The sequence below is a fragment of the Caretta caretta genome, chromosome 11 (genome assembly GCF_965140235.1).
Source record: "Caretta caretta isolate rCarCar2 chromosome 11, rCarCar1.hap1, whole genome shotgun sequence".
NCBI lineage: Eukaryota > Metazoa > Chordata > Testudines > Cheloniidae > Caretta > Caretta caretta.
In genome coordinates, this window is record NC_134216.1 from 37,868,481 (window position 1) to 37,893,683 (window position 25,203).

Below are 25,203 nucleotides of genomic sequence, written 5' to 3' on the forward strand. Positions count from 1 at the left end.
TTAAAATAACTCAATTTCCTCCTTATGAAAATACATTTACAGTAGCAGAATTCCAGATCTGATTCTGCTCTGTATGAAGTCAATGAGAGTTTAGACTCAATCCCTAACCCTGGAATAACTTCTTCCCAATATCTAATGCAACACCTTTCAGCAAGACCCATTATTATCTTTTTAATAGGATGACATACAATGCATATTCAGAGAGTTATACCAGTGCCTTTTATTATAAATTAATGTATGCAGTTGGAATTACCTCTTATCAAGAAGTAGTGTTGAAAAAGGAGTGACATTGTTATAGACACTTTCAACTGGTAATATACCATAGCAGTTATGTATAAATATGTATTTATTTAAAAATTGCTCTCTTTCCATGTATTGAGTTAACACAATTTTTTTGCTGAAGGGAGAATATCATCTGAAATCTAGTGCATTTTAAAAGGAGTTAAAAGTAGCACTTATTACTACAATTTTATAATGACAGCTTCCTATTTATTAAAAAAACAACCTCCTTTACATTGGTGTGCAAGACCCACATGAAGAAAGAAGAGAAACTGACTGACAGTACACAAAGTGAAAGTGACGGTACACAAAGTGCTGTCAAATGCACAGAAAACAAAAACAAAAACAAATTATTGTTAAGCTGTCTATTGTATCTTTATTACCTCAGATAATTAACTGAACGAGGGCAATACAATGGGGCACTCAGATACCATGGTGATGTGTGAAATGTAAAAAGATAGCTAAATGGTCAGACAGGCAGATGTCACTTGTAACAACATAAAGTGACAGGTTTCAGAGTAGCAGCCCTGTTAGTCTGTATCCGCAAAAAGAACAGGAGTACTTGTGGCACCTTAGAAACTAACAAATTTATTTGAGCATAAGCTTTCATGGGCTACAGCCCACTTCATCGGCGCTTGAATTAACATGCAAACTAGATACCATTAACTTGGGTTTGAATAGAGACTGGGAGTGGCTGCGTCATTACATGTATTGAATCTATTTCCCCCTGTTAAGTATCCTCACACCTTCTTGTCAACTGTCTAAATGGGCCATCTTGAATATCACTACAAAAGTTTTTTTTCTCTTGCTAATAATAGCTCATCTTAATTAATTAGCCTCTTATAGTTGATATGGCTACTTCTACCTTTTCATGTTCTCTGTATGTATATATATATATATATACACACACACATATATATCTTCTTACTATATGTTCCATTCTATGCATCCGATGAAGCGGACTGTAGCTCACAAAAGCTTATGCTCAAATAAATTTGTTAGTCTCTAAGCTAACAAAGTGAGATTTTTAAATTGATGGTGTCCCTTTAAGAAGTTCTACTGTTAAAAGAAAAAAAGAATACTCCCCTACAGTATATATTGCAGTGGAACCATCCATAATGTGTAGGTTTATCATTTCTACCAACATTGCAATATTTTGTGACAATTGTGTATTCAAAGGTGCAACTGATGCACCTGAGAAAACCCACACTTGTGCACGCTGATAGCCATTTTCACATATGTAGGTGGGGTTACATATGTGGAACAGGTGCGCTCCTGCAAATTTTGGAGTCACACTCTTATTGTCCTTTGAAAATTTGGTCCTTAGAACCTAGCATGAAGCAACACTACTAATGGCAAACAGAATGCTTCAGAATAATGAGAAACAGAGAGCTGAGGCCACGAGAGTGCAGCAATGATTTAAGAGACATATGCTCTGTGTTCTAAGACACTAAATTGTAAATATTTATGATGAAAGTACATGTAGGACCTGATCCCATTCCCATTGAAGTCAATGGGAATTTTGTCACCAACCTCAGTAAGAACAGTTCATTATAATATAAATCATATATTTGCTATTCACTGGCAGAAACAATGTAAACTAAATCATAACTTGATATGTGTGAACAAATGTTATAGCTCCATTACGGTTGCCAACTTTGTAATATTTAAAAACTGGACATTCCAGCAGGAGTGCTGGAACCTCCCCTGCCCTGCCTCTTCCCCTTGAGACCTCTCTCCCCATTCACTGCTCTTCCCCCCCCCCATCACTCAGTGCTTTTCCCCTCTGCCCCCCTCCCTGCATGGGTCAGAAGGGACTCTCCTGCAGACCTGGGGCTGGGAGCTAAAGGCACCTGATGCAGGTAGGAGGCAGCCCTGCCTGATTTGGGGCTGGCGTGGGTGATGACTTGACGCCTTCCCTGCCCGTAGTAACTGGACTTTGGGTGTCAGGTCAGTAGATCTGACCGAACACCAACAGGTCCCCATTTCAACCGGACTTTCCTGGGCACCCTAAGCTCCATACTTTCCCACCAAATTAAGGAACATTTTTAAAAAAGAACTCTTCTGCATCTCATAATAATTTTTAAAACTTTGAGTTTAGTTATATATTTTGGTGTCATTTATTCTGTTTGCAGCACAACAGTGTTTCCCACAATGTTTATTTTATAACTAAAAACACAGCACTAATATTTTAGCTCTTCTGTTATAACTGTGCATTAGTGTTTATGTCTAAATATACATATATTATATGGCTGAGTTATTGTTTCAAAACAGAAAACCTTCAGAGAGGTGACCCAATATACTTGAGACAGAACTGAATTTTCTTACCTTTCCTGTGTTAAAATCTCAGGCTTTATTGCAAAGGTGTATTAATGTAGGGCTTTCCCCTCATTTAATGTCTTTGGCTTTTGATTGTTTAAAGAACTTGTTGTTAGCAAATTCAAACATTTTGGGGGGTTTATTGAAAAATGCAAACTCAGATTCAATTAAATGCAGTTAATCCCAAATCCTTCCCCTTTTCTGCTGGCACAAAGAATCCCACGGGCAGCAGAATCTGTGTGGTTCTTCTCCTGTGCAGAGGGTATTTCAGTTGGGATGTACCTCCTTTCCAACAAAGAGACTGAGTCCACAAAGTTCGCAGCAATGTAAGAAATCCTCTTGAGAGCTGAATGAATAATGGATTTCTCAATCACCAGCAATTTTGCAAAGTCAAGAAAAATTGTTTTGGGCAGAATAAAAAAAATTGTTTACCCAAAATGAAAGGTTTTGTTTCAATTTCAAGCATTTTTATATATTTTTACATTTTTAAAAAAGTACAAAAATTTTGAGCCAAAGTCATTTGGTCATTTGAACAGAAAGTCAAGATTTTGGTTTTGAAATGTTGAAATAGTGTTTGAAATCTTTTAAAAGATTTTTTTAAATGAACAATTCAGCAAAATACACGTGTATTTACAAAATATGATAGTGTCACCTAATTGCATTTTTCACTGAAAATAGTATCACTTGAAAAATTTTGACCAATTCTAATCCTGTTTGCTTCAGTGCAAGCAAATTTGCTCAGAGTTAAAAAGGGGTTTCAGTGCATTGCTGAATATAGGCCCATCTCTGCAAGGATTTCCTATGGACAGTGGCTCTTAGATGTTGGCAAAGGAAGGAAGGGCTGATGAATCCATTGCTGTATGAGTCCATTGGCCATTGAACCTTAATGAGGAGAAGGGGGAAATACAAGAGCTGCAGCCCTGAATCTGAAATAGTGGCTTCAGAGAAGCTACACAGTAACTGTTCACAGTTCCACAGTCTGCAAGAGGGTTTCTTATCCCTTGTTCCCAGGAAGATCCCCAACATACAGCCCAGCTACTCACTCTGATGGAAGAATCCTAATGAATTTAATTGGAACAAAACCAGTAGAATTCTACAGAAATGTAATAGCGATTCTAAGGATGCTGCTCTGGAGACCTATAACATTTAATAGAAATGTGATTCTGACCTCCTTCATGCTGCTCCAACACCTCAAAGCTGATTTAATACTGGCATAGGATTCTCCTGAAATAAAGGAGGAGGCTATACTCAATTTTTAGCATGCTAGCTCAATGGGAAAATCTCCTCAAGCTGGGACGCACACCTCCAGCTCAAAGTGCAGACATATCCTTAGCAGATATGCCCCACCCATGGAAAAAAACGCAGAAATTGGACTTGTTTTTGGCTTAATTGGCTTGTGAGTTCCTTGTTGGCTTTTAGCTTGTTTGGATTGTAGCTTGTTGCTTTTTTCTTCATTGGCTCCCGGCAAGTAGAGGCAGGGGGGAGCGGGGGGGCAAGCAGGGGCAAGAGGCAAGCAGCGGCAAGGGGGGGAGAGTCTGGGGTACACAGTGGGCCCACCACAATCCCAGACTGCACGCTGAGGGGATCTAGTCACATACAGTGTTGGGGTTCTTAGGAATTGGCTTGTGTTGGCCTGTTTTGAAATGGGATTAGCTTGATCTTTGGCTTATTGTGAAAGTCGGGGTGCTAATTTATCGTGTGAAAGCTGGCAACTGTGTTCCTTACTCTCTCTCTGGGTCAGTGACTATTCGAGTATTTTATATTTCCTGTGACCACCCAACACCTCCAACCAAAGGTGGGGTCTGTCACTTTGCCAAGGCCAGTTGCTTATATAACCATTTGGCCCAGGGGAATGATGTCAGGGATGTACTGAGATTGGATTGGTTCCTGGCTAATTTAAACAGACTTGCCCCTCCTTAGATGATTTAGAGAGACTACCTAGGAACAGACGAAATGGAAGGGATACCACCACAGCTGGTAGCTTAGAACCTCACAGTCAGCCAAGGACTCGGCAAGCCCAGTGGGCTGAAGATCTCTCCCCCCTACTCTGATTTCCTGAAACACAGATGTGCTCTTTTTTTCTTTAAAGAAATATATTAAGAGACTTGGTTCTAGTTCCTCTTTCCCTCCCCCCCCTCCCCGCCCTTGCTGAGGCTGCATGGAGTTGCCGTAGCTGTGGGGCTGAATTAACCCTCTACAACCCTAGATGGCAATAAGAGATCAGGGGTCCATGGTGAGATTGGGGCTCATTTGACTGAGCGTCCCACCACACCCCCTACTCTCCAGAACTCCCAGTCACACAGCTGGTATATGACACCGCCCCCCAAACCCTCTACCCGGTGCTGACCAACTCAGGATCAGACACAGCCCTGTGCACAGCAGGTTTACACAGACTTCTAGCCCTTTATTGCCTTATAATCCAGCCTGAGGATTTGACCCACAGCATGAAAATAAATAATGTTTCAAAGAGAGCCACTGAAGCCTTCAAAAATAAACATACAATAACATCAAAGGAGGTGAGTCAGTCTTGGTGTTCTGGTGACAACCAAGGCATGCTGGAATAATGTAGGATAATATATAATGTGAGAAAAAGAGAGAATGTATATTCTTAATGATATCATCATCATCTCCTCATCTTTGCAATGGCAAGGTTAGGTAAGGTTGAGGTTATAAGCAGATTTCACCCATGCCTGTTTCCAGCTGCCATTTCGGCCTGTTCAGGGTTGCCTGGATGATTTTATGTACCATGTTTCAGAGTAGCAGCCGTGTTAGTCTGTATTCGCAAAAAGAAAAGGAGTACTTGTGGCACCTTGGACACTAACCAATTTATTTGAGCATAAGCTTTCGTGAGCTACAGCTCACTTCATTGAGCTGTAGCCCATGAAAGCTTATGCTCAAATTGGTTAGTCTCTAAGGTGCCACAAGTACTCCTTTTCTTTTTATGTACCATGTTATAACATTGTTTCTTCGACGTCTGCAACCTTTCTCACCATGCAATCTTCCACAGAGAACAATTTTAGGCAGTTGATATGGGGTCATTCCAGCAACATGGCCAAACCATTGTAGTCTGTGCCTTTTGATAGTTGTAGTCACACACTGCACCTTCACTTTTCTCTGGATGTCATTATTTCTCAGTCCACCTAGACTTGGCATGCCTAGGATACAACACAGGCACCTCATTTCAAATGTTTGAAGTTTTTGCTCCAAATGCTATACCAAACGTTAATTAAAAAGGACTTGACCAGTCAATGGAATGTATTTGCTATTGATATTATCGCATGTATACTGGATTTAATGTGCAATCAGTGTTAATCTATTTCAAAGCTTTGAAATATCAGCAGAACATAAGCCATATCACATTTTGAATAGCACAAATAATGAGGAAGACTCAGAAGAGACAGTTAGGAATGTCCTCACATATCATTTAAGTTAACAGTGAAATTGCAGAAATTTGTTGACCTCAGATAGCCGTCAATCTCTCCTTATCTTAGCCTCCTTCAAGCCGCCTAATTGGCCTTTCTACAGCTGTGTACAATACCCGCTCCCTTTCACAAAAGAAGCAGTATCTCCCATTGGGGAAATATCTGCCAGCATAACTGCAATAATGAATCTTTACTGTTGTGATTTGAAGAATTATTCTTGGCTACAGTCTAACCCAGGATTTCTAAGAGTATAAAAAGCGTAACTGAATTATCTTATTTAACAGGAGCTCATGTGCTTAAAAAGCTCACAAAAGCCTAAAAACAATACCTAAGATCTCTCTGTTTTTTGTGTGCATGTTGGTTTTTGACATTTGTTTTCTGTCTACAGTTATAAATGCACAGCTTTGGACTACTGTTTAAATCATATTATTTGCTTACAACTTCACTGATGTTTTTCCACAGTCAAAGCATAACTGATAAGCATCTATGATTGCTTATAATGATTCTGCTGAAAGTGACCCATTTAGCTTTATTTTTAAAATTAAATCTGTCTCAATAGTTGTCTTAAGGATTGGTCAGTCCCATCTGAGCTACTGATTAATGATTTCCCATCACTTTAAAGGATTTAGTGTCCCCTGGGTCAAATCATGTTTCATAAAGAACAGAGGTGTGAGCCTAATTGGAGAATAAATCTTAAGTGTGAACCACGGAAAGTATAGATCCCTCCCCCCATTTTCTACAAATAACTTGAAAGGGAAGTTCACTTAAAAATTACAAAGGCATAGCCTTTAATTTAAGTGAAAATAGGAATATATAAACTACTTCATCTTTTTCTTCAAAACCATTTAAAATCCAAGTCAAGTGTATTTTTTATTGCAACAGTATAGACCTGCTCGCTTTTCCAAAAGGCCACAAAATGCCACTGAAGTAAAAATGGATGAGTTAACCTTTCGAGCAGGACTAACTGCACCACAATTATTCTGACCTTCTTCTGTATGATACTTTAACTTTGTCATCTATTTATTTAATGCCTGTTTGTGTATTTTTTTAATTATAACATGATCAAAACATTTGTCTGCCAATCCATCAATATGACAAGTAACAGTTTGCCTTGACAGGCATTTTGTTATCTACAGAAGAAAGAAGAACGAAAGAAAGAACAACTCTTTGCCAGCAGCATAAATACATAGAAAACTATCTTTATTTTAATGTATGTGAGTGTGTATCAAACCACACACTCACAGTAATGGTATATCCTATTTACTTCCCCAAAGAAGAATGCCCAATCTTTATTAGCTCTCAGCAAAGGATCCAAAATAAGAGGAGCAGCATCTCCTTCCCTCCTCTTCTAAGAGAATTCGCACCTGCCAGAGTATCTCTTCCCTCCCCATCCTTTCTGCAAAGGGACCTGACCAACACCCACACCCCCTTTATTCTGCAGTAAAAAAGTGGACAAATGGCAATATTTTCCCCTCCATCCATACAGGGATACCACAGTGACAAACTTACTACAAAGCCAAATCCAATTCCCACTGAAGACAACTGACTTTAATAGAAGTGGAATTGGATCTGAAATGCCTAGATATGGCTACACACAACAGAAGACAGTGACCTATGGCAGCAAATTCACTGCTCTGAAGATAGGGGATAGACACTAGTTTATCTGCATATCCATTTTGCAGGAAGAGACGTGGCCAACACCAATATTTTAAACACACCCTTCCTCTTTCCTTCCTTTGAGGGATTGGGGAGAGGGTGGGTATCAATGGTGACACTTCATTGACTCTGGCACAAAAGGGAAGTCATGGAAAATATAAATTCAAAGACCCCTATGGAAAAAACGGACTATACTACTAAACCTATCCACTTCCCCAACCCAGACCAGTTTGTAATCACCACAGCTCCTGTTGGTATTTTGAGTATGGATCCAGTGCAGTTCTTTGCCAATAACCACAAACCTCAGGTGCAGAGCAAAATACAAACTCAAGCACCTCCAGCACCTGAGAAGAGCAGTTACCTCACTATAACTACACACCTGGAATCATGCACTTCCATTATCTATTAGAGATTATCATCATTGTGAAATAACATATAAGAGGCCAAATTACAGATACTCTGGTGCAAGAGCATGAGGAGACTCTCGCTGTCCCCAATGCATCCACACAGTGGGTAGGCATAACTAGGCTGCTTGCCCTCCAAGGGGTTGATTCAAAGTCCACTGAGGTCACACTATTCAATGGATAAACCACACACTTATGACTTTCTTTAAAATTACTGCTATTTTACTTTCAGATTATTTTTAGTTTAAACCTGGCTGTGAGTAGAAAAGATTTTTTTTAAAACTGCTAGTTCCTCCGTTGAATTGAGAGCAGCTGCAGTCCAAGGCACAGTTACATCAAAAGCCCCACTCAGTAGACACCATGGTTCAGGCAGAATCTGCATCCCAAAGAAGTGATTTAAGCAGAAATAATAGTTTTCAGGATTTTAAGGGTCCTGGGAAGGGTTCTCTGTTTTGATTATAGATTAAAAATAGCAGGGGGTTAAAATCTTAAAAGATATTTCCCTGATGCTTTTCTCCTTCTTTCCTGAGCGTGCGGATCAGAGGATGTAATGGGGCTAATAAATTCTATGTTGTGTGATTATTATTTCATAATTGCAGGGGCTGAAACTTTGTCAGCCAATCCCTCAGTCCTACCAATTTTATAATTATTAACTAGTGTGTGAATATTCTCTTCCCTTTCTCTCCTTTACACATGCAGTCACACTTTAAAGTCACTCAGTCCCAATCCTCAACTATGGCCAAGAAGCATAAAAGTTGCTTTTAGTCTCTTTTGTGCTCTTCCATTCCTTGTGGGGTGCATCAGCTCAATCCCTTGGCAGAAGTTAAAAATGCTCTAACTTTTATAGACTTCCAAAAGCCTCAAAGGGGACAGTTGTGGCATCTGGGCATTTCCAAGTACACGTAAGTTCTGGCAACCACCTTTTTTCCTTGGCTATACTCCTGGCACCAGTAAAAATTACTACCTAGACCTGTGTCACTAAAAGACTTCCCTATGCTGGCATTGCTGACTATATTGGCTTTAGATCCAATATCTATTGGTGTTTCAATGTAAAGTAGCCACACTCAAGGAAGAATCTCTCCCATTAAGCTAGGGCCTTGTGCTAAGTCTGAGGGAAAGGAGGCAGGGAAGGAGATAAAAGGAGAGAGCCCTTTGCCCAGCTCAGCTCTTCACCAACCCTGCTCCTACAGCTGCTCTGGCATCTCCCAGATGTTCCCATTACAATGTGTGTTGCTGCAGTAGCTGTGTGTGTATGGCTTGTCAGTGTTTGTGTCCATTTACCATTTATTATTTTGGCAGGTTGCCAAATATTTCCTTTGGAACACAAGCAAGAAAAGGGAAATGCAATTTTTAACAGTTTAATACTTAGTCACAATTTCATGGAACAAAGAAGTGGCTCTTTTCTAGCTCAATGGCTTTCTCTTTGCCAATTGTAGGGGTCCCAACCAGCTCCCCTATAAATAATATTACATGCATGTTTATTAATATAGAGAAAAAATATGGTTATCCACAGCTGTAGCACCTCAGTGTGAATTATTTACCATTTCATCATGAATAGCAGTGTTATTTTTTTCCAGTATAGTTATCGTATAGTTATTTTGAAGTGCCATGTGCCTGTAAGTGAACATACAGTCATCACTGTATAAACGCCCATTAGCTAGTTTGGTGATCATTCACCCTACTTAGGAATATCTGTAACCAAACTAGAATTAACCTATCCTATTGTATTACTATTTTTCCTCAGTTACCAGGGTAAAGAAAACAAAAAGTAAACTCAAATACTCATTAAAAAGAATCTCTTCAGGCCAAATTCTGCACTTAGATTTGTGTCTGCAGTTCTGTCTGAGGATAGAACTTAGCTATTGGTATGATAAAATGTTTTTCTGCTTTCTCCCTCAAGCACTTACAGATGTTGTGGACATCTCCATTACTGACTGTAGTACTGCAAGTAGAAAGATAAACTGTACAGTCAACTATAAGTCTTCTAATTTTCTGAGGTGATTTTTTGAGTCCTTTTCCCTCTACAAGAGATGATAGTTTAACTAGAACATGTTCCTTTTGCTGATACAGACTAACATGGCTACCACTCTGAAACTTTTCTTCTAAAATAATCCTTTAATCCTAAGTATTTAAAGAGAATGAAAACTTAAAAACAGTAAATCTTAACCATAAAATACCAGATCCTTTAAGATGCAAAATCAGATAACTTAAGATTTTTACTACTTTAGAAAAAAGAAAAGGAGTATTTGTGGCACCTTAGAGACGAACAAATTTATTTGAGCATAAGCTTTCGTGAGCTACAGCTCACTTCATCGGATGCAACTACTTTAGGAGACATTCAAAGAGATGGTGAAATCTAAACACTCTGAAAACAACCTCTCTGGAAGCACTCTGCACTTTAGGGCCATTCTAGGCAAGAAAGGGGTCATACATGGTATCAACCACATATTGGCTTAGTCCTAGCATTTACAGTGAACATGCCTAGAAGTAAAGTTGGAACAATAGTGCAACGAACCTCCTAAATATACAAACAGAACTCAACTACCAAGATAAACTTCTTGGTCAAATCTTCAACCAGAGGCAATGCTTTTCACATTCATCTGGTATTCCTATCGGCATGATGTTTAGGTACCAAGAGTGATTAATATCATAGCATTGATTGTTGTTTTAACACCACACAGAAGCAGTTTCAGGTGAATCTTGTAGTAAACTTCTAGGAGTTTTTAAATAACTATAAGAAATCTGCTATATTAACCAAAAGTTCAGAAAATTCTAGAAGTTCCACAAGAAAAATACAGGCACATAAGACAAAGAAAAAGCAAAAGTTAGAAGAGGAATCTTCACTGGAAGTTTCTAAAGATGAGGAGAAAGCTACATGCTAACAAATCTAAGTCACAAAGGAAATAAAGTAAATATCAAGAAGAAGAAGAAGAAGAAAGTAGATTGTTTTATTACCAGTGGAAATACCTTAAATTAAAGGCACCGTAGTGAGTTCACCACTATAACCTTTTTAAGATCACATCTGCACTGCGCATACATGTATATATTCACAGAGAAAGAGAGAGAGTGCGCAAGACTCCCAAACTCCTGTCAGATTGCATTGAATTCAGAGTAAAAACAGACGGATTCTTTGGGACAGACTCTTTGATTATTCCTAAAGTTGTGGACTGAGTATGGATAGATATTACCCAGACAGTATAGACTGCATGCATCCTTTAAAATAGATTACATCAAAAGCAAGAACTCATTCTGAGATTTCTTATTAAAAGACCTTTTAAAACTGCTGTAGCTGCATCTTTACATGGACTATACAATCCAGTCGTGTAATGATATTGGCTTTTTGATGAGACTTTCAAAAAATCTCTCCAACTGGATTTGAATTGCTTTATATCTCACACACATAGTCATAAGATTTGATGGCTGTCAGGTAAAAGTTATACCCTGAAAATACTTAGGCTTATTTCTAGTATCTGCTGATAAAAGTTATGGGCCAAACGATGACCCATCCCAAGTGTGCAAGGAAGCAAGGGAACACATGTGCACCATACCAGGGCTTCCAGTGCACATGGAACCACTACATAGCCCCCGCAATTGGGTAGGAAAGGGCAAGCAGTGGATAGAGCCTTGGCTTTGCACTACAACTGGATGGAAAAACTCCAACAAAATATTTTTTTGCTGAAATTTTCCAATTCATCAAAATCATAATGTTTCACGGAAACTGTTTGATTTCAGCGAATTCACAATGGAACCCAGACAGGGTTTCCTTCAGAAAAGTAGTATGATTCCCAGAGACTCCATCCCAGTTTTTACCCTGTTGGAAACCTGCCTGGTTTCCCACTAGCTTACTGCTCTCAGCAGCCTATGCAGCTGGGAGCCAGCACTCTGAGGTTCCTGACTCCACTTCACACCCCACCAGGCAGACTCAAGGGGAGCCAGCAGACTGGTATCCCCAAGCAAGCAGGGAGCCTCGAAGCTTGGGAGCTAGTGCTTTCAAACTTGACAGCAAGAGTCAAGTCAGCTTCACTGCTGCTTTTCAGTGATGGGCATCAGAGAAACTGATAAGAATGTCAGTTTTAGTCAGCAGCTTCCAGGATCCACTACAGCCCACCAGGCAGGCAGCCAGGAATTCTGGAGGGGATATTACATTTTGGAAATACCACATTTCAGCGTTTCTGAATATTGCAGGATATCGGTACCATGAACATTTTCAAGGTTTTGGATTTTCATCATGATTGAGGACAAAATAATTTTCAAAAATCTAAAATTTTTGCAGAAATGAAATTTGGTTTCATGGCCAACTGTACTCTGCACCCACAACACACCCAGCAGCATAGCTATGTTGGCACATAAGCGACCATTTGCTGTCACAAGGAGCCAGAGTGACAGACTTCCCCCCCCCACAAGGTCAGCACTGAATTGCTTATAACAAATATTTATAAATCATGAGTCAAGCCCCCAAAAATCTTGGCTAAAACTTATGAGATTTCAAAAAATAATAATACATTTTGGGTTCTTTTTATTTGTCCTCAGGTTTCTGAGCCTTTAGGGTGCACTTGGGATACCTATTTACAAGCTTTTCTTTGTAATCATGGTGGCTAGAAATGAACTTTTTTTTGTAAATGCAAGTGGAGATTTTCATGTAATCTAGGAATTGGGTCTTCATGAAAATCACCAAATATTGCAAGACCTGTGATAAAACTGCAAGAATTGGCAACATTGATAGTCCTGTTTAATTATCTCTTGCATACAAATCGGTTGCAGTTCTTGATGACCTTCTATACTGGAGGTTCCATTACTCCAGATCCAAAATTGTGCTTCCTCATAGTAACAACAGAGGATGTCAACTCATTGGTACCTCTCTGGACAGTAGCAACACCAAGAGCAGCCAAATTGGCAAGAGCAGAGGCAGAAATTTTAGATGCATGTCATGTTTTTCTGATAATTCGCCCAGCAAGTATTCACTAGCTTTTCCATCTTTCTGAGCTGGAGCTTTAGGATCAGTAAAGGTCAGACAAATATCGATTCACAGATTAAATAGGACCAAATCTGTCCCATCCTTAACATGAATTAAATGAATGAGACTTCATTCAGCAGAATTGGTGTGATTCTGCTCTGGAAAGATCATGATGACACAGAAGTAAGAACCTGTGCATTGCCAACCATGTGGGATCCCTGTATGCTGTCATGTGAACCTACTGGCTCATTCTCTCCTGATGAGGAGGTGTGGCCTAAGGAGAGGATGCCTTCTTCTGACCATTTACTTTGCAAGTGGGCTCCAGGATTTAGCCCACAGTAAAATAGAACAAAGGTATTTTCTTCCTGATCACTAATTTAAAAAAATTCAATGCTCAGTAACATGTATAGTACATAAATTCCATGAACTATAGGTACTGTTTGAAGTCCTGTAATTAAAAAAAAATTATAATCAAAGGCTACCTGGCAACATTAGGTACTAGCTTTTCGATCCTGATTTTTGTCACAAGTGAAAAATAGTTCAGTAGTATCCTATAGCGTGCCACAGACAATAGCACCGCACAACCGGCAGTGTCTGATACTGAAGAGAAAAGAGATCCTGGCCTAAAACAGGAGATCAGAACTGAAAGTACATTTGGAAAGATGTATAAAATAACTTGTGCAGTCCATGTCTTCACTATACTGACTTCAAACTCTTGCTGTTAGTTCCTCACTTTCATGAGCATTTTCAGAGTAAACACATGAATACAGGCCGACCAACCAGAGCATGGTACAAAGAAAATCCATCTGAAAACTGAAGATATCTATGCATTTAAGTGGAGACAAACAAAATGAGAATACAGCCCTAAGCACAGAAATGCTTCAAAGGCATTTTGGGGATTGGAATGGAAGAGACAGTTTTGGAAATTGAGAATAAAATATTTCATGGACAGTTGGCAAGTCATCAGTCATTGCTCTCTAAATAGGTGGTACAGCTGAATGGCTAATAATTCTCACTTTCAGTTCTCCATAAATGTACAAACTGGCCTCTGAACATGATATATTCATTTGAAACAGCTGTCTATATTCTTGTGAAGTGTATGAAGGAATATCTAATCTCAAAACCATAATACTCTATTACATTAAAAAGTGCAATAAAACCCCTAAAATCTGTAAAAGTAATAGGAGATGATGATAAATTGATGTACTGCTGCACAGAAACTAGATATTCTGTGAGTTACAAAGGGGAGGGTTGAGGTTTTTTGCAAGGCTGTAAGAGCCTGGTTATTTTATTTCCAATAAGACAATTTGAAAATAATTTCAGGTGGTAAAAAGTGTATCTTGGAAATATTATGATTTTTATTATTTGTGTAACAACAACATTCAGAGGCCCCATTATTATAGATGCTTTATAAAACACACTTACGTAATGCTGTTTGTCTAGCACTACACGCAGGTGGCTATGGCCCTTTCCTCACAGAGCTTAGAAGTATGCAGCGTGTAGGCCAAAAATTGAGAGCTTTATTCACTCACACTGAAAAATATATGATTTTCCTTTATCATTAATAATAAATATAATAAGTAATAATAATAATTAATAAGAGTATGTGACAAGCTATATAGACTAGGAGGACACGAGGGAAACTTGCTAAGGTAAGAAAGAACATGCCAAGGGATGTGAATGAGTTTACTTACATTAGAAATGAATATGGCATATTGAAAACTAATGGTGAATCAGTCATGAAAAGTTTGGAATGATTATTTTGAAAAAGTGATGAATGAAGAGACCCCATGGTTTAAGAAAATGTAAGCCAAACTGGTCATGATGGATTGTATACAGGAGGAAGGAGTATATAGGCACTCAGGAAAATGAAAATGAGAATGCATCTGGGCCAGATGCAATGAAATAATTAGGAAGGGAAGGCATCAAGGATCTTATTCAATGATATTCTTGAGAAAAAGAAAATGCTGGGTGAATGGCATAAAAGTTTTGTGGTGCCTGTTTTTAAACATAAAGGAGACACTATACTGTGTGCTAAGTATCGCCCAATTAAGCTGACATCACATGCTATGGAAGATTATGGAAATGTGTCTGCACAGAATGCTTGAAATTTGAAAAGGTCATATGGATTCATGCTGGAAAGGAGCACATAGGATGCCATATTTGTGCTACAAATCCACATGAAGAAATTCAGAGAAAAGAGACAACAAATCAGCATGTTATTTGTGGATCTGGATAAGACATACAATCAAGCACCAAGAGAACTAGTTTGGTGGAGTTTGAGACAGAGAGGTGTGCCAGAAAGATATCGGTCTTACCCAGGATATGTATGATGGAGTGACTACCATTGTCAAAACTAAATGGGACAACAGTAGAGAATTTCCACTATGTGTTGGCCTGCATCAGGATCAGTGCTGAATCTCTTTTTGATTGAGGTTGAAATGGATGTTATAAGTGAAAATATATGAAGGAAGCTGCCTTGGAGCATGCTGTTTGCTGATGACTTAGTTGCAACATAGTAATTTGAGCAGACTGGACTTAGAGGGAACATTGGTAAGACCAAGGCTATGATAATTGATGGAGGATGACTCATCATAAAGGATATCACGGGCAGAAAACGTAGAAGAGTGAAATAATTTAAATATCTAGAATCAATGGTTGCTGACAATGGTGCCTTCTTGAGTGCTGCTCAGCACCATATTAAAAAAATGGCACGAGCTGACCCCAGTTCTTTGTGACAAAGAGAAGCCAATAAAGTTAAAAGATAAGAGTATATAAAGCTGTAATTCAACCCATCCTTATGCAAAGAACAGAGACTTGGCCAGCCACAAGCAAGGAAATCTGTATGCTCTCCACCATGGAAAGGAAGATGTTGAGATGATCAAATGATTGGATACTCCATGATAGGAAACAAAACTAGGTTGTAAAGGGCCTAACGAGAGTGCTCCAACAAGTTGAGGGAGGCTAAGCTATGTTGGTATGGGAATTATATTACTAAGATGGCTCTTGCAGTGACTGTGTTTAGAAGAAAACCCCTTTCTTTGGGAAAAACAAAGAATCAGCACATGGACTTGATATCAGAGAGATCAGTCTGCACAACAGCCTGGTGTTCGTTCATGGGTTCTGGAAAAAGTCTATAAAAGTTGCCGACCCTAAATATAGAAGTTATAAGAAAGAAGAAGAAGAAGAAGAATAGTTTGTGCTTATGCAGCATCTTAATTCAAAGCATTTTATAAATATTAATCTGAAACCCTCACATCACTTATGCAAAGTACCAAAAGGTACTTGTTACTCGTACAGATATCTGAAGACAAGTGATGCCCAGAAGGATTAAATGATTAGCCGCAGGCCACACAGCAAGTCTCACTTCCCAGTTCTGTGCTCTAACCATTACACAACACTCATTCCATCCTTTACATGACACTTTTTAGACAGAGTGATTTTGTCATCTCGTGCATGCTGTTACCAAAGAGATGTTCAGTTCAAGCATTTACTCCAATGATGTAAAAATCCAAGTGCATTTCAAATGCAGTGGTATATAAGTTGACAGTATCACTGATAGTCACACTGAGACACACACATTTATTGTTATTATTGGAAATTAATCATATCATATCATTGATATGCATGATGCTTGTGAAGAAAACTATGGAACTTACCCCTGAAAAACTCAGAGTTTAAGGGCAAGATGACCCTAGGGTTGCAGCATACAGAGGGATCATGGTGCAGCCCTAGTGGAAATTCTGGCCACCAGGGCTGAAGGGGAATAGGAAGCTCTTTGCTCTTTGCACCCTCAGACTCTGTCTCTGAGTAAGTATTTAAAGTCTAAACCTGTGATCCTTGAAATGTTTATGCATGTGCTTAATTTCAAGCACACAAATAGTCCCACTGAAATGAATTGAAATTATTCATATGCTGTTGTCAATGCATCGTCCGGAGAGCCCCCTTGTGGTATGACACAGTGTTTCAGCGACTGCCTCGCTCTCCACCTTAGGACTTCAGTGGTCTGTATGGTGGTGACTTGGCCCTTCTGGGCAATGAATGTCCCAAACAAATAATGTCCAGCAAAATAATGGTAATCAACAATATCTTACACCCTTCCTGAGCTCCTCTTTAGTCTCAGTCTTCTCCCAGGAAAGTGGCTCATGTTGTTTCCCTTTGGAGTCCCTCAACAAGACTCAAACAAGATTAAAATACAAACTGAGCAACTTCCACCCATCCTGCTCATCTGTCTTGGGTTCGGTTCTTCCTAGTTCTCTGCTCTTCTACAGAATGCTGACCCACAGGGTCTGCCACCTAGATGCCCACCACAGGAGCTAAGAAATGCTCCTGTAGCTTTTTCAATGGTTCTCCTTCCACCTGAGTCCTATCAGGCCCTTCCCACAGAGGGGTTGTGAGCTCGATCCTTGAGGGGGCCATTTGGGATCTGCGGCACAAATTGGGGATTGGTCCTGCTTTGAGCAGGTGGTTGGACTAGATGACCTCCTGAGGTCCCTTCCAACCCTGATATTCTATGAGTCTATGAGGGGCCTCAAAGACCACCTCTCTCCTGGGTCTCTCCCCATAACTGCACTGAACTCCTTCCTTTTAACTGCTGGTTGAGCCTGATATGCCCTCTAAGTATAATGAGATGGGGCAAAAAAGACTTCTCAAGCTCTATCTAACCCCTTTTCAGCTGGTGAGAGTTTCATACGCCTCATCACACATGCTTAAAGTTAAGTATGTGCATCTCTGTTTGCAGGCTCAAATAATTTATATAAGGCCTTTTATTTCCAGTTGTATGCAACTTAGCAATTCTAGTTCACAGCTGCTGAGAAGCACTTTGAGTTTCGACCTCAAAACACAGAGTGGAACTTCAGTCCATTATCAGTTTTGCCTAGTTGTGTGTTAAAAATTATGTGCAATCCCTGCATAAAAGAGCATATATGTAAGAAACCATACACTTGCTTGGAGTCATTTCAAAATTAGCCCACAATCACTCAACAGCAGACTTCTGAGTGATGAATAATTTACTCATCATGAATAATTGATTTGACAAGTTTTGCCTTTTTTTGCTACTAGTGAGTTGTCTATGAGCAGATATTTTCTCATATTTATTATTTATTGAAAATAATTTATTGAATAATTTCAGCAAACAATTCTTGATCCATAGCTCACTCCAATTTGAGTGTTTAATATTCAAAATTCAATCTGCACAACTGGTTACCTAAGTCATGTATTAGGTTTCTATTCACTGTTTGTCTGAACAGAATTCTTCGAGTGAGTCTTGTTCTGCAAATATTCTCCAGTATGAATTTAAAATTTACTGTTCCCATTAACATTCCACCCAGTAAACTTGTTTGCTAGAATATTCACAAAAAGCAAATATCAGGGAAGCAATAGCTTTACCCATAAAACACAGCTCCACAAGAATACCTCATAATTCTACCCTTCTGGTCGAGCTAACATGACGTTACCATGCTTCTCCTAATAATGAAGCCTAATGTCATGGAAGCACCAAAATTATAGATTCCATATGTATATTTCTCATAGTCAAACTCATTGCAAACACTATTATCCTAGGTCTAAAACAGATATGACACAGTTAAGGTCACCTAAAAGTGTTACAACTTTGCAGGGAGACTCCAAACCTGAAGAAGTAGTCAAAAACTCCAACAAAATAAATCAAAGAATCCACAGCACTACACCCCCACCTGTGCGCGCAGACTCTGCTCTGCAGAACTGTAGCTATTTTAGGGAGACATTCCAACATTACCAACCACAAATGTTCAAAAAAATCGCAAGTCAAGCCCTCGAGAAATAGATTTTTTTTTTTTTTTGGCCTTCTGGGTTTTGAGCCTTAAAGGTATATTTGGCATGTTTTCAGGCTTTGCTCCAGAGCCATTAGGGTCTGAAACTTGCTAAGCTGAGATTCTCACATAATCACTAAACTCCAGGAGCTGGGCTTTAAGAAATACATCAAATATTGCAAAACTTGCAATAAAATTGCGAGAGCTGGCACCACTGAAATTTACCCCGGTGCTGAGGACTCTGCCAGAGGTCCCAGAGAAGTAACAAGTTTGCCCAAGGCCACACAGCACATATATAGCAATGAGAAATAGAACTTAAGAGAGACACCTGGTCCGAGATGAGTTTTACCCTGACTGACCAATCCTGACTGACCAATCCTAAAATGATTACTGATGTCAGTAGTTCTACTGAAGTCAAAGTAAGGGAAAAAGAATTGCAGGATTGGGCCCTACCAAAGAACAACAAAACAAACCCAAACTTGATTTCATAAAAGCAACCTGTCCACCAGTGACCATCAAACTGATTTACACTTCAGCCTAAGGGCATGTCTCCTCGGAGCAGTAATACGTACTATGGGGGTGTGATTTCTAAGGCACACTAGTATGTTGTGCATTAATTGGTCCATATGGACTCTGCTGGCATGCAGTAAGAGTTCCCTAGTGTGCTTTAATGTAGTGCTATTTGAAACAGTACTACATTAAAGTGCACTAGGGAACTTGTAGTGCACGCCAACAGGGTCTAGCAGGACCAATTAATGCACAACACATTAGTGCGCTTTAGAAATCACACCCCCATAGTGCTCATTACCCCACCATCTAGAAAAGCCCTGAGGGTATGTCTACACTGCAATTAAAAATCCATGGCTGGCCCATACCAACTGGCGTGGGCTCACAGGACATGGGCTGAGAGACCCGGGCTCCCAGAGCTTGGGCTCCATTCCAAGCGGAAACATCTACACGGCAGTTGAACTGCCTTTTAGCCCAAGTCCCATGAGCCTGAGTCAGCTGGCATGGGCCAGCTGTGGATGTTGAATTCTGCTGTAGACATACCCTTAAATCACCACTTTAAAACTCCTGAGCAGTTTCTTCTTCTCGGAAGGTCTCAAGTCTCAGTGAAAGAATTACGTCAACATTCTATTTTTCGGGATTTTTTAGCCTTGCTCCTGTGCTGCTTTTATTTCCTTCCAGGTATAATTTGGAAATGGGTCAGGATGCTTTAGAAGGAAATTGGCGTTGGAGCAGAAAGGTAATTCAGAATAGTAGAGAAATACAACTGCTAGAACATCTTCTTATCTGAAAAGAACTGTGGAGGGTCATGCCAAGGGAGCTGTTCTTTATTTCACTGTCTCTGTCAAAGGTTTATTCGATTGCCCATTAATACTTCCAGGTTTTACTGCAAATATTGAAGCGCTTCTCAATAGCAAAATTAGACTTTAGATTTTTGCCAGATGAGCATTTGCAGGAAGTAATTTCATTCATAGAATTATTCCAAAATAAACCTTACAAGCCATTTACAAACACACCCAGCTTTGGAAGTGTTCTTGGCTATTTCCTTTCCCCCACATCTTGCCCCCAGGCATTTAACATTTATTCTGGGATCATAACTCTTCACACAGTTCTCCTGGTGTTTAGTTACCATTATGGTTGATGCTTTTTCTTCACTGGGAATCCACTCTCAAATTGCCCCTAATGTCATCTCATTAGGAATCTACTTATTTAGGGTGTACGATAGGGTGGCGTGGTTAGAAAGGTTGTTTCTGTTTCCAGCTTGGAGACTGAGTTCTTCACTTTGGTAAAACTTGGGGTGCACAAATCCCAAGGACACTTCCAAATACAGAATTGCCACATAGGAGTCTAATGTATTCTGTGCCATAGGACCAGCTGTGTGCTAAGATGAAGAAATTGTGAGCTGCTACTTGAGCCAAGTTGTCAAAACATTAACTCTTCTGTGCTCTGAAATTTCCAAACTTGCACAGCCACATTCAAGGAAACTTGTTTCTCCCCCTTAGAGATCTAGTGCTCCTGTTGTGGTAGCTTCAGAGTTATGACAAAGATACAAAAACTGGAATTTATAAAGAAGAAACTGTCTCTAAATGCTACCTCGCTCTGCATCACTCTCTTTGTCACGGTACTCTTTATGACCATGTGACTATTGTAGCAAGAACCTGATCTGTATTTTAAGAGGCATATCATTACTTTACTGTTCGAGCAGGAAAGAACTTTGGTAAGTTCCTGGATAAGGTCAAGCAAAATTCTGCTGAAGTGGTCAAACTTGTTCCCATCCAGACCGTAGGGAAAACTACTGTGAAGATCAGACAGCTAAGACAAAGGCAGTTTTTCAATTAGGACCTGCCAACGTTTCCATATCTTTTTTCAAACCAGTCACACTCTACTTGCATACTGATGCTGGCCTGCTGGCTCAGACTTGTTCAATGTACCACTCAGGACCTTGTCCACTTCAGATTAATGAGTGAGTGGTAGAAATATTTCAAATAAATATACACTCGGGTTCTGTTCTCTCTTCAATGTACATCTGCAGTTCTTGTTGATGGTAATCGAAGTTGCCTATGAAAACTGACCTTAATATCTGTGAAAAGACCAGAGATGTCTGGTGAATAGAATCTTTCTTAGATTGCTTTATTATGTTTCAAGTAAGATCCAGAATGTCCTGGAACCTTGAAGCTTACCTGAGCTAATAAAATGTTTTACCATCCACAGATTTACCTAGACTAGTATATGGAGGCCCTGATTATGCCTTATCAAGCAATGCCTCTTAAAAGCCTATTATATCCTGTGTGTATTATCAGGTTACTAGTGCTTTTAAACAACCAATAAAGTGAGGCCTCAAAAACAGCAAAATACCTATAATCAAAATCCAAATAATTTTAAAAAGTGAGAGGAGCATTCCCAAATGTTTTGCTCAGCGCCAAAATTGTAAAGTTTATAGGTCAATAATACCCCCAAATTAACTGTGAAATAAATTTCAAAATGACATTTTAATTACTAACACTGTTTCAGAATCCCTCGACAGTGGTGGCTATCTTGCTGAAAACGTTAAATACTTCAAGATACCACCAGTAAGGAAGCCAGAGACTACATCAGCATTACTACAGGCTGGAACTGATTTACAATGTAGATCCCCTACTAAATGCTGAATGTTTCAGAAATATAGAGTTTTATAATTTTGAAAATACTATTAAGGTTTTGTGAAGATTTTACACCCATTCATACCCAGTCTACTAGGTGAAGTTTAACCCTGGACAAACTCCATTAAACCAAGGGAGTTCATCCAGGGATGAATTTGTCCCATTGACTCAAATAGGTAAGCACAGGACATAAGGGAAACTCTTCTCTCAGATCCATGTGTGAATCTTTCACTGATGCTAGTAATATGCTTCTCAGTTTGATATGACCCTATAAAGGGCCCTTCAGAACCTTTTGTAAACTCTGGTAACTCTGCACTAGAGTTGAAAAAAAAAGGTCTTTCAGAGGGTATGTCTACACTACAATGTAAGACCAGGGTTAGTGGGACTCAAGTCAGCAGATCCTCAGTTTGAGTACCAAGGGATTGAGCATCTACACTGATTGCCAAGCTTGGGTTAACAATTTTTAACTCACACCTAAATCCCAGGCTCCAACGTCCACATTGCAGTATGTAGACCTGACTCCAACCACCCATATCCCACAGCACCTTCTCGAAATATGGCCACTCTAGAGCTTTCTTCATGGTGCAGTGTGGGAAAACTTGACTATGTTCCATGTTACAGGACATCTGAATAGCCCATCAACATATCCTGCCAAAATGCCATTTTGGTCTGCATACTCCCAGCAATTGGAGCCAGCAATATGTGGGAGTCACCATTTCGAGGACTCTCTTGCTTGGGCTTTCACTCTTGTTTAGGACATGGGTAGAGCATCCATGGGCTGATAGGCAGTTTGGCAGCATTTTCTGACCCACCAAAGGCACCTGAAAGAGCTAATGATGGAGCAAGAGGACGACACAGACAGGCAGACTTGAACTAGCTAATGCTATTCATGACACTCGCTATAGCTGCTCATGCCACCTACCTAGACTAGCGCTTCTGGAGCAGGGCCACAAGCACAGATTGAGGGGGCGGGGTCATATTGTCATGCAAACCTTGGAGTACACCACACCGTGATTGCTTCAGAAACCTTCACTGACACATTACCCACAATTGACTTTCCAACACCAAACTGTTTGGCACCGGACCTGTAACAATCTGGGGTCACCCAGTTTCCAGACAGTTGTAGTAACCTGCTTCTGAACTAGCATGACTGCCCTCATGCATGTGTCTTTATGCTGGAGAGTTGGGGCAAGCTGCTCATAAAGCTCCAGAAATGTAGCATTCTTCATGTGAAAGTTCTGGATCCACTGCTGGTCATCCACCTATTACTGGAGAATTGCTAATATAGTGCCTATTTTTAGGAAAGGGGGATCTGGGAAACTATAGACCCATTAGTTTGACCTCAATTGTATGCAAGGTCTTGGAACAAATTTTGAAAGAGAGAGTAGTTAAGGACATAGAGGTAAACAGTAACTGGGATAAAACACAACATGGTTTTGAAAAGGTAGCTCATGCCAGACCAACCTGATATCTTTGAGAAGATAGCTGATTTTTTAGCCAAATAAATGCAGTAGATCTAATCTACCTAGATTTCAGTGAGGCATTTGATATAGTTCCTCATGGGAAATTATTAGTTAAATTGGAGAAGATGGGGATTAATATGAGAATTGAAAGGTGAATAAGGAACTGGTTAAAGGGGAGAATATAGTAGATCATATTGAAAGTGAATTGTCAGGCTGGAGGGAGGGTTAATAGTGGAGTTCCTCAGGGATCAGTCTTGGGATAAATCTTATTTAACATTTTCATTCATGATTTTGGCACAAAAAGTAGGAGTGTGCCATATTTGGGGTCAGGAAGGAATTTTCCCCCAAGTCAGGTGCCAGAGACCTGCAGTTTTTTGCCTTCCTCTGCAGCATGGGGCATGGGTCACTTGCTGGTTTAAACTAGAGTACAAGTGGATTCTCTGTAACTTGAAGACTAAATAATGATTTGAGGACTTCAGTAACTCAGCCAGAAGTTATTGCAGTTTTGTGGCCTGTGATGTGCAGGCGGTCTGACTAGATGATGATAATGGTCCCTTCTGGCCTTAAAGTCTATGAGCACAATGTTCTCTAAATGCTCCTTTCTTTCTTTTTCTTTCTTTCTTTTCAGTCTAATAAATAATTCCAAACAAACACTTCTGATGAAAGATTATTTCTACATAAATATTTTCTGAATAAAATCACAAAAAAATAAAATATCCTATTTGGATGTAGAAAACCTTTCTGACAAATCTCTCTCATTAATTTAGAACCTCCTTATTAACAGCTGCTCAGCAGGACATAAACTCTTAATTTGACTAGAATCTCAATGCAGTTATATGGAAGAAGTTGTTGAGGGAGATAAATTAGGGCTGTCTTTCATATTCAGGTCTAGACATGAATAGATCCAAACGTGTGTAAGGTTTTTAAAAAATAGCTATTCATAGAATTTAATATTAGGTAAATTAATATTTGCTTTCACATATACATCAAATCTCCACACAAGAGTAATATAATGCGGAATGGAAGCTTTTCTTGAAACCAAAGAACTGCATGAAATTCAGGAACTGGGTCTTGTGTGATGAACTAGCGACCTCTGTAACTTCAATAGCTGCTTTGAGGATGCAGTTTGGTGTGTGAGTGCTAATTTATCACTTCTGTCACAATATACCATGAACAGAACAAGGGGCAGAAATTCACTCTAATAAATCCTAAATCCCTCCACTCCTTGTCCTCAATCTATATTTTAAAAATGTTAAGGGACACTTTATACCACAAAAGTACTCCCTTTGCTGGGTGGACTGGAGTTGGATCAGGGCAATAAGATGGCAAGGGGCAAATAGGCCACTTTAACAGACAAATTGGAATAATGCAATGATTTTTGACACATAAAAAGGAAGGTGTAATAATCAGTAACTTCTGAAACTCTCTCCCCACCCTCCATCCACCTATCACTAATGAAATATTGTGTCTTAAGTAGACCTTGCTGTGAACAGGAGATTTATCTGCAAGGTACTATGCATCTAATCATGGGTAAGGTTTATGCCTCCCTATAGTATTGTTGTTTATAATAAACAAACTATGTTATAAATCCTGATTCATGACTCGTGTGATTGTTGCAAAGATGAATTATATGTACAGTATGCAGATTTTTTTAGAAAAACAGTTCACTCACTTATCTTGCAGTCTAGATGTCTCTTCAGATGATAATTGGCACAAACATAAATTCCCCAATCTCTTAAATATTTATAGTAAGAATAAATTTATATTGCCA

The 25,203-nt window shown here is 39.4% G+C and overlaps 1 protein-coding gene across 9 annotated transcripts in view; it reads left to right on the forward strand.

The window, feature by feature from the left end:
* The window catches only part of B3GALT1 (beta-1,3-galactosyltransferase 1), a 378,681-nt gene that overhangs the window by 173,186 nt on the left and 180,292 nt on the right, over nucleotides 1-25,203 (forward strand). For 2 of the 9 annotated variants that reach the window (XM_075117928.1, XM_075117926.1), the window contains exon 3: nucleotides 8,928-8,982. The exons of the other annotated variants lie outside the window; for them this stretch is intronic. In XM_075117928.1, coding sequence (XP_074974029.1) covers nucleotides 8,928-8,982 — 55 coding nt within the window. The remainder of the gene's footprint in view (nucleotides 1-8,927; nucleotides 8,983-25,203) is intronic. 9 annotated transcript variants of the gene reach the window in all.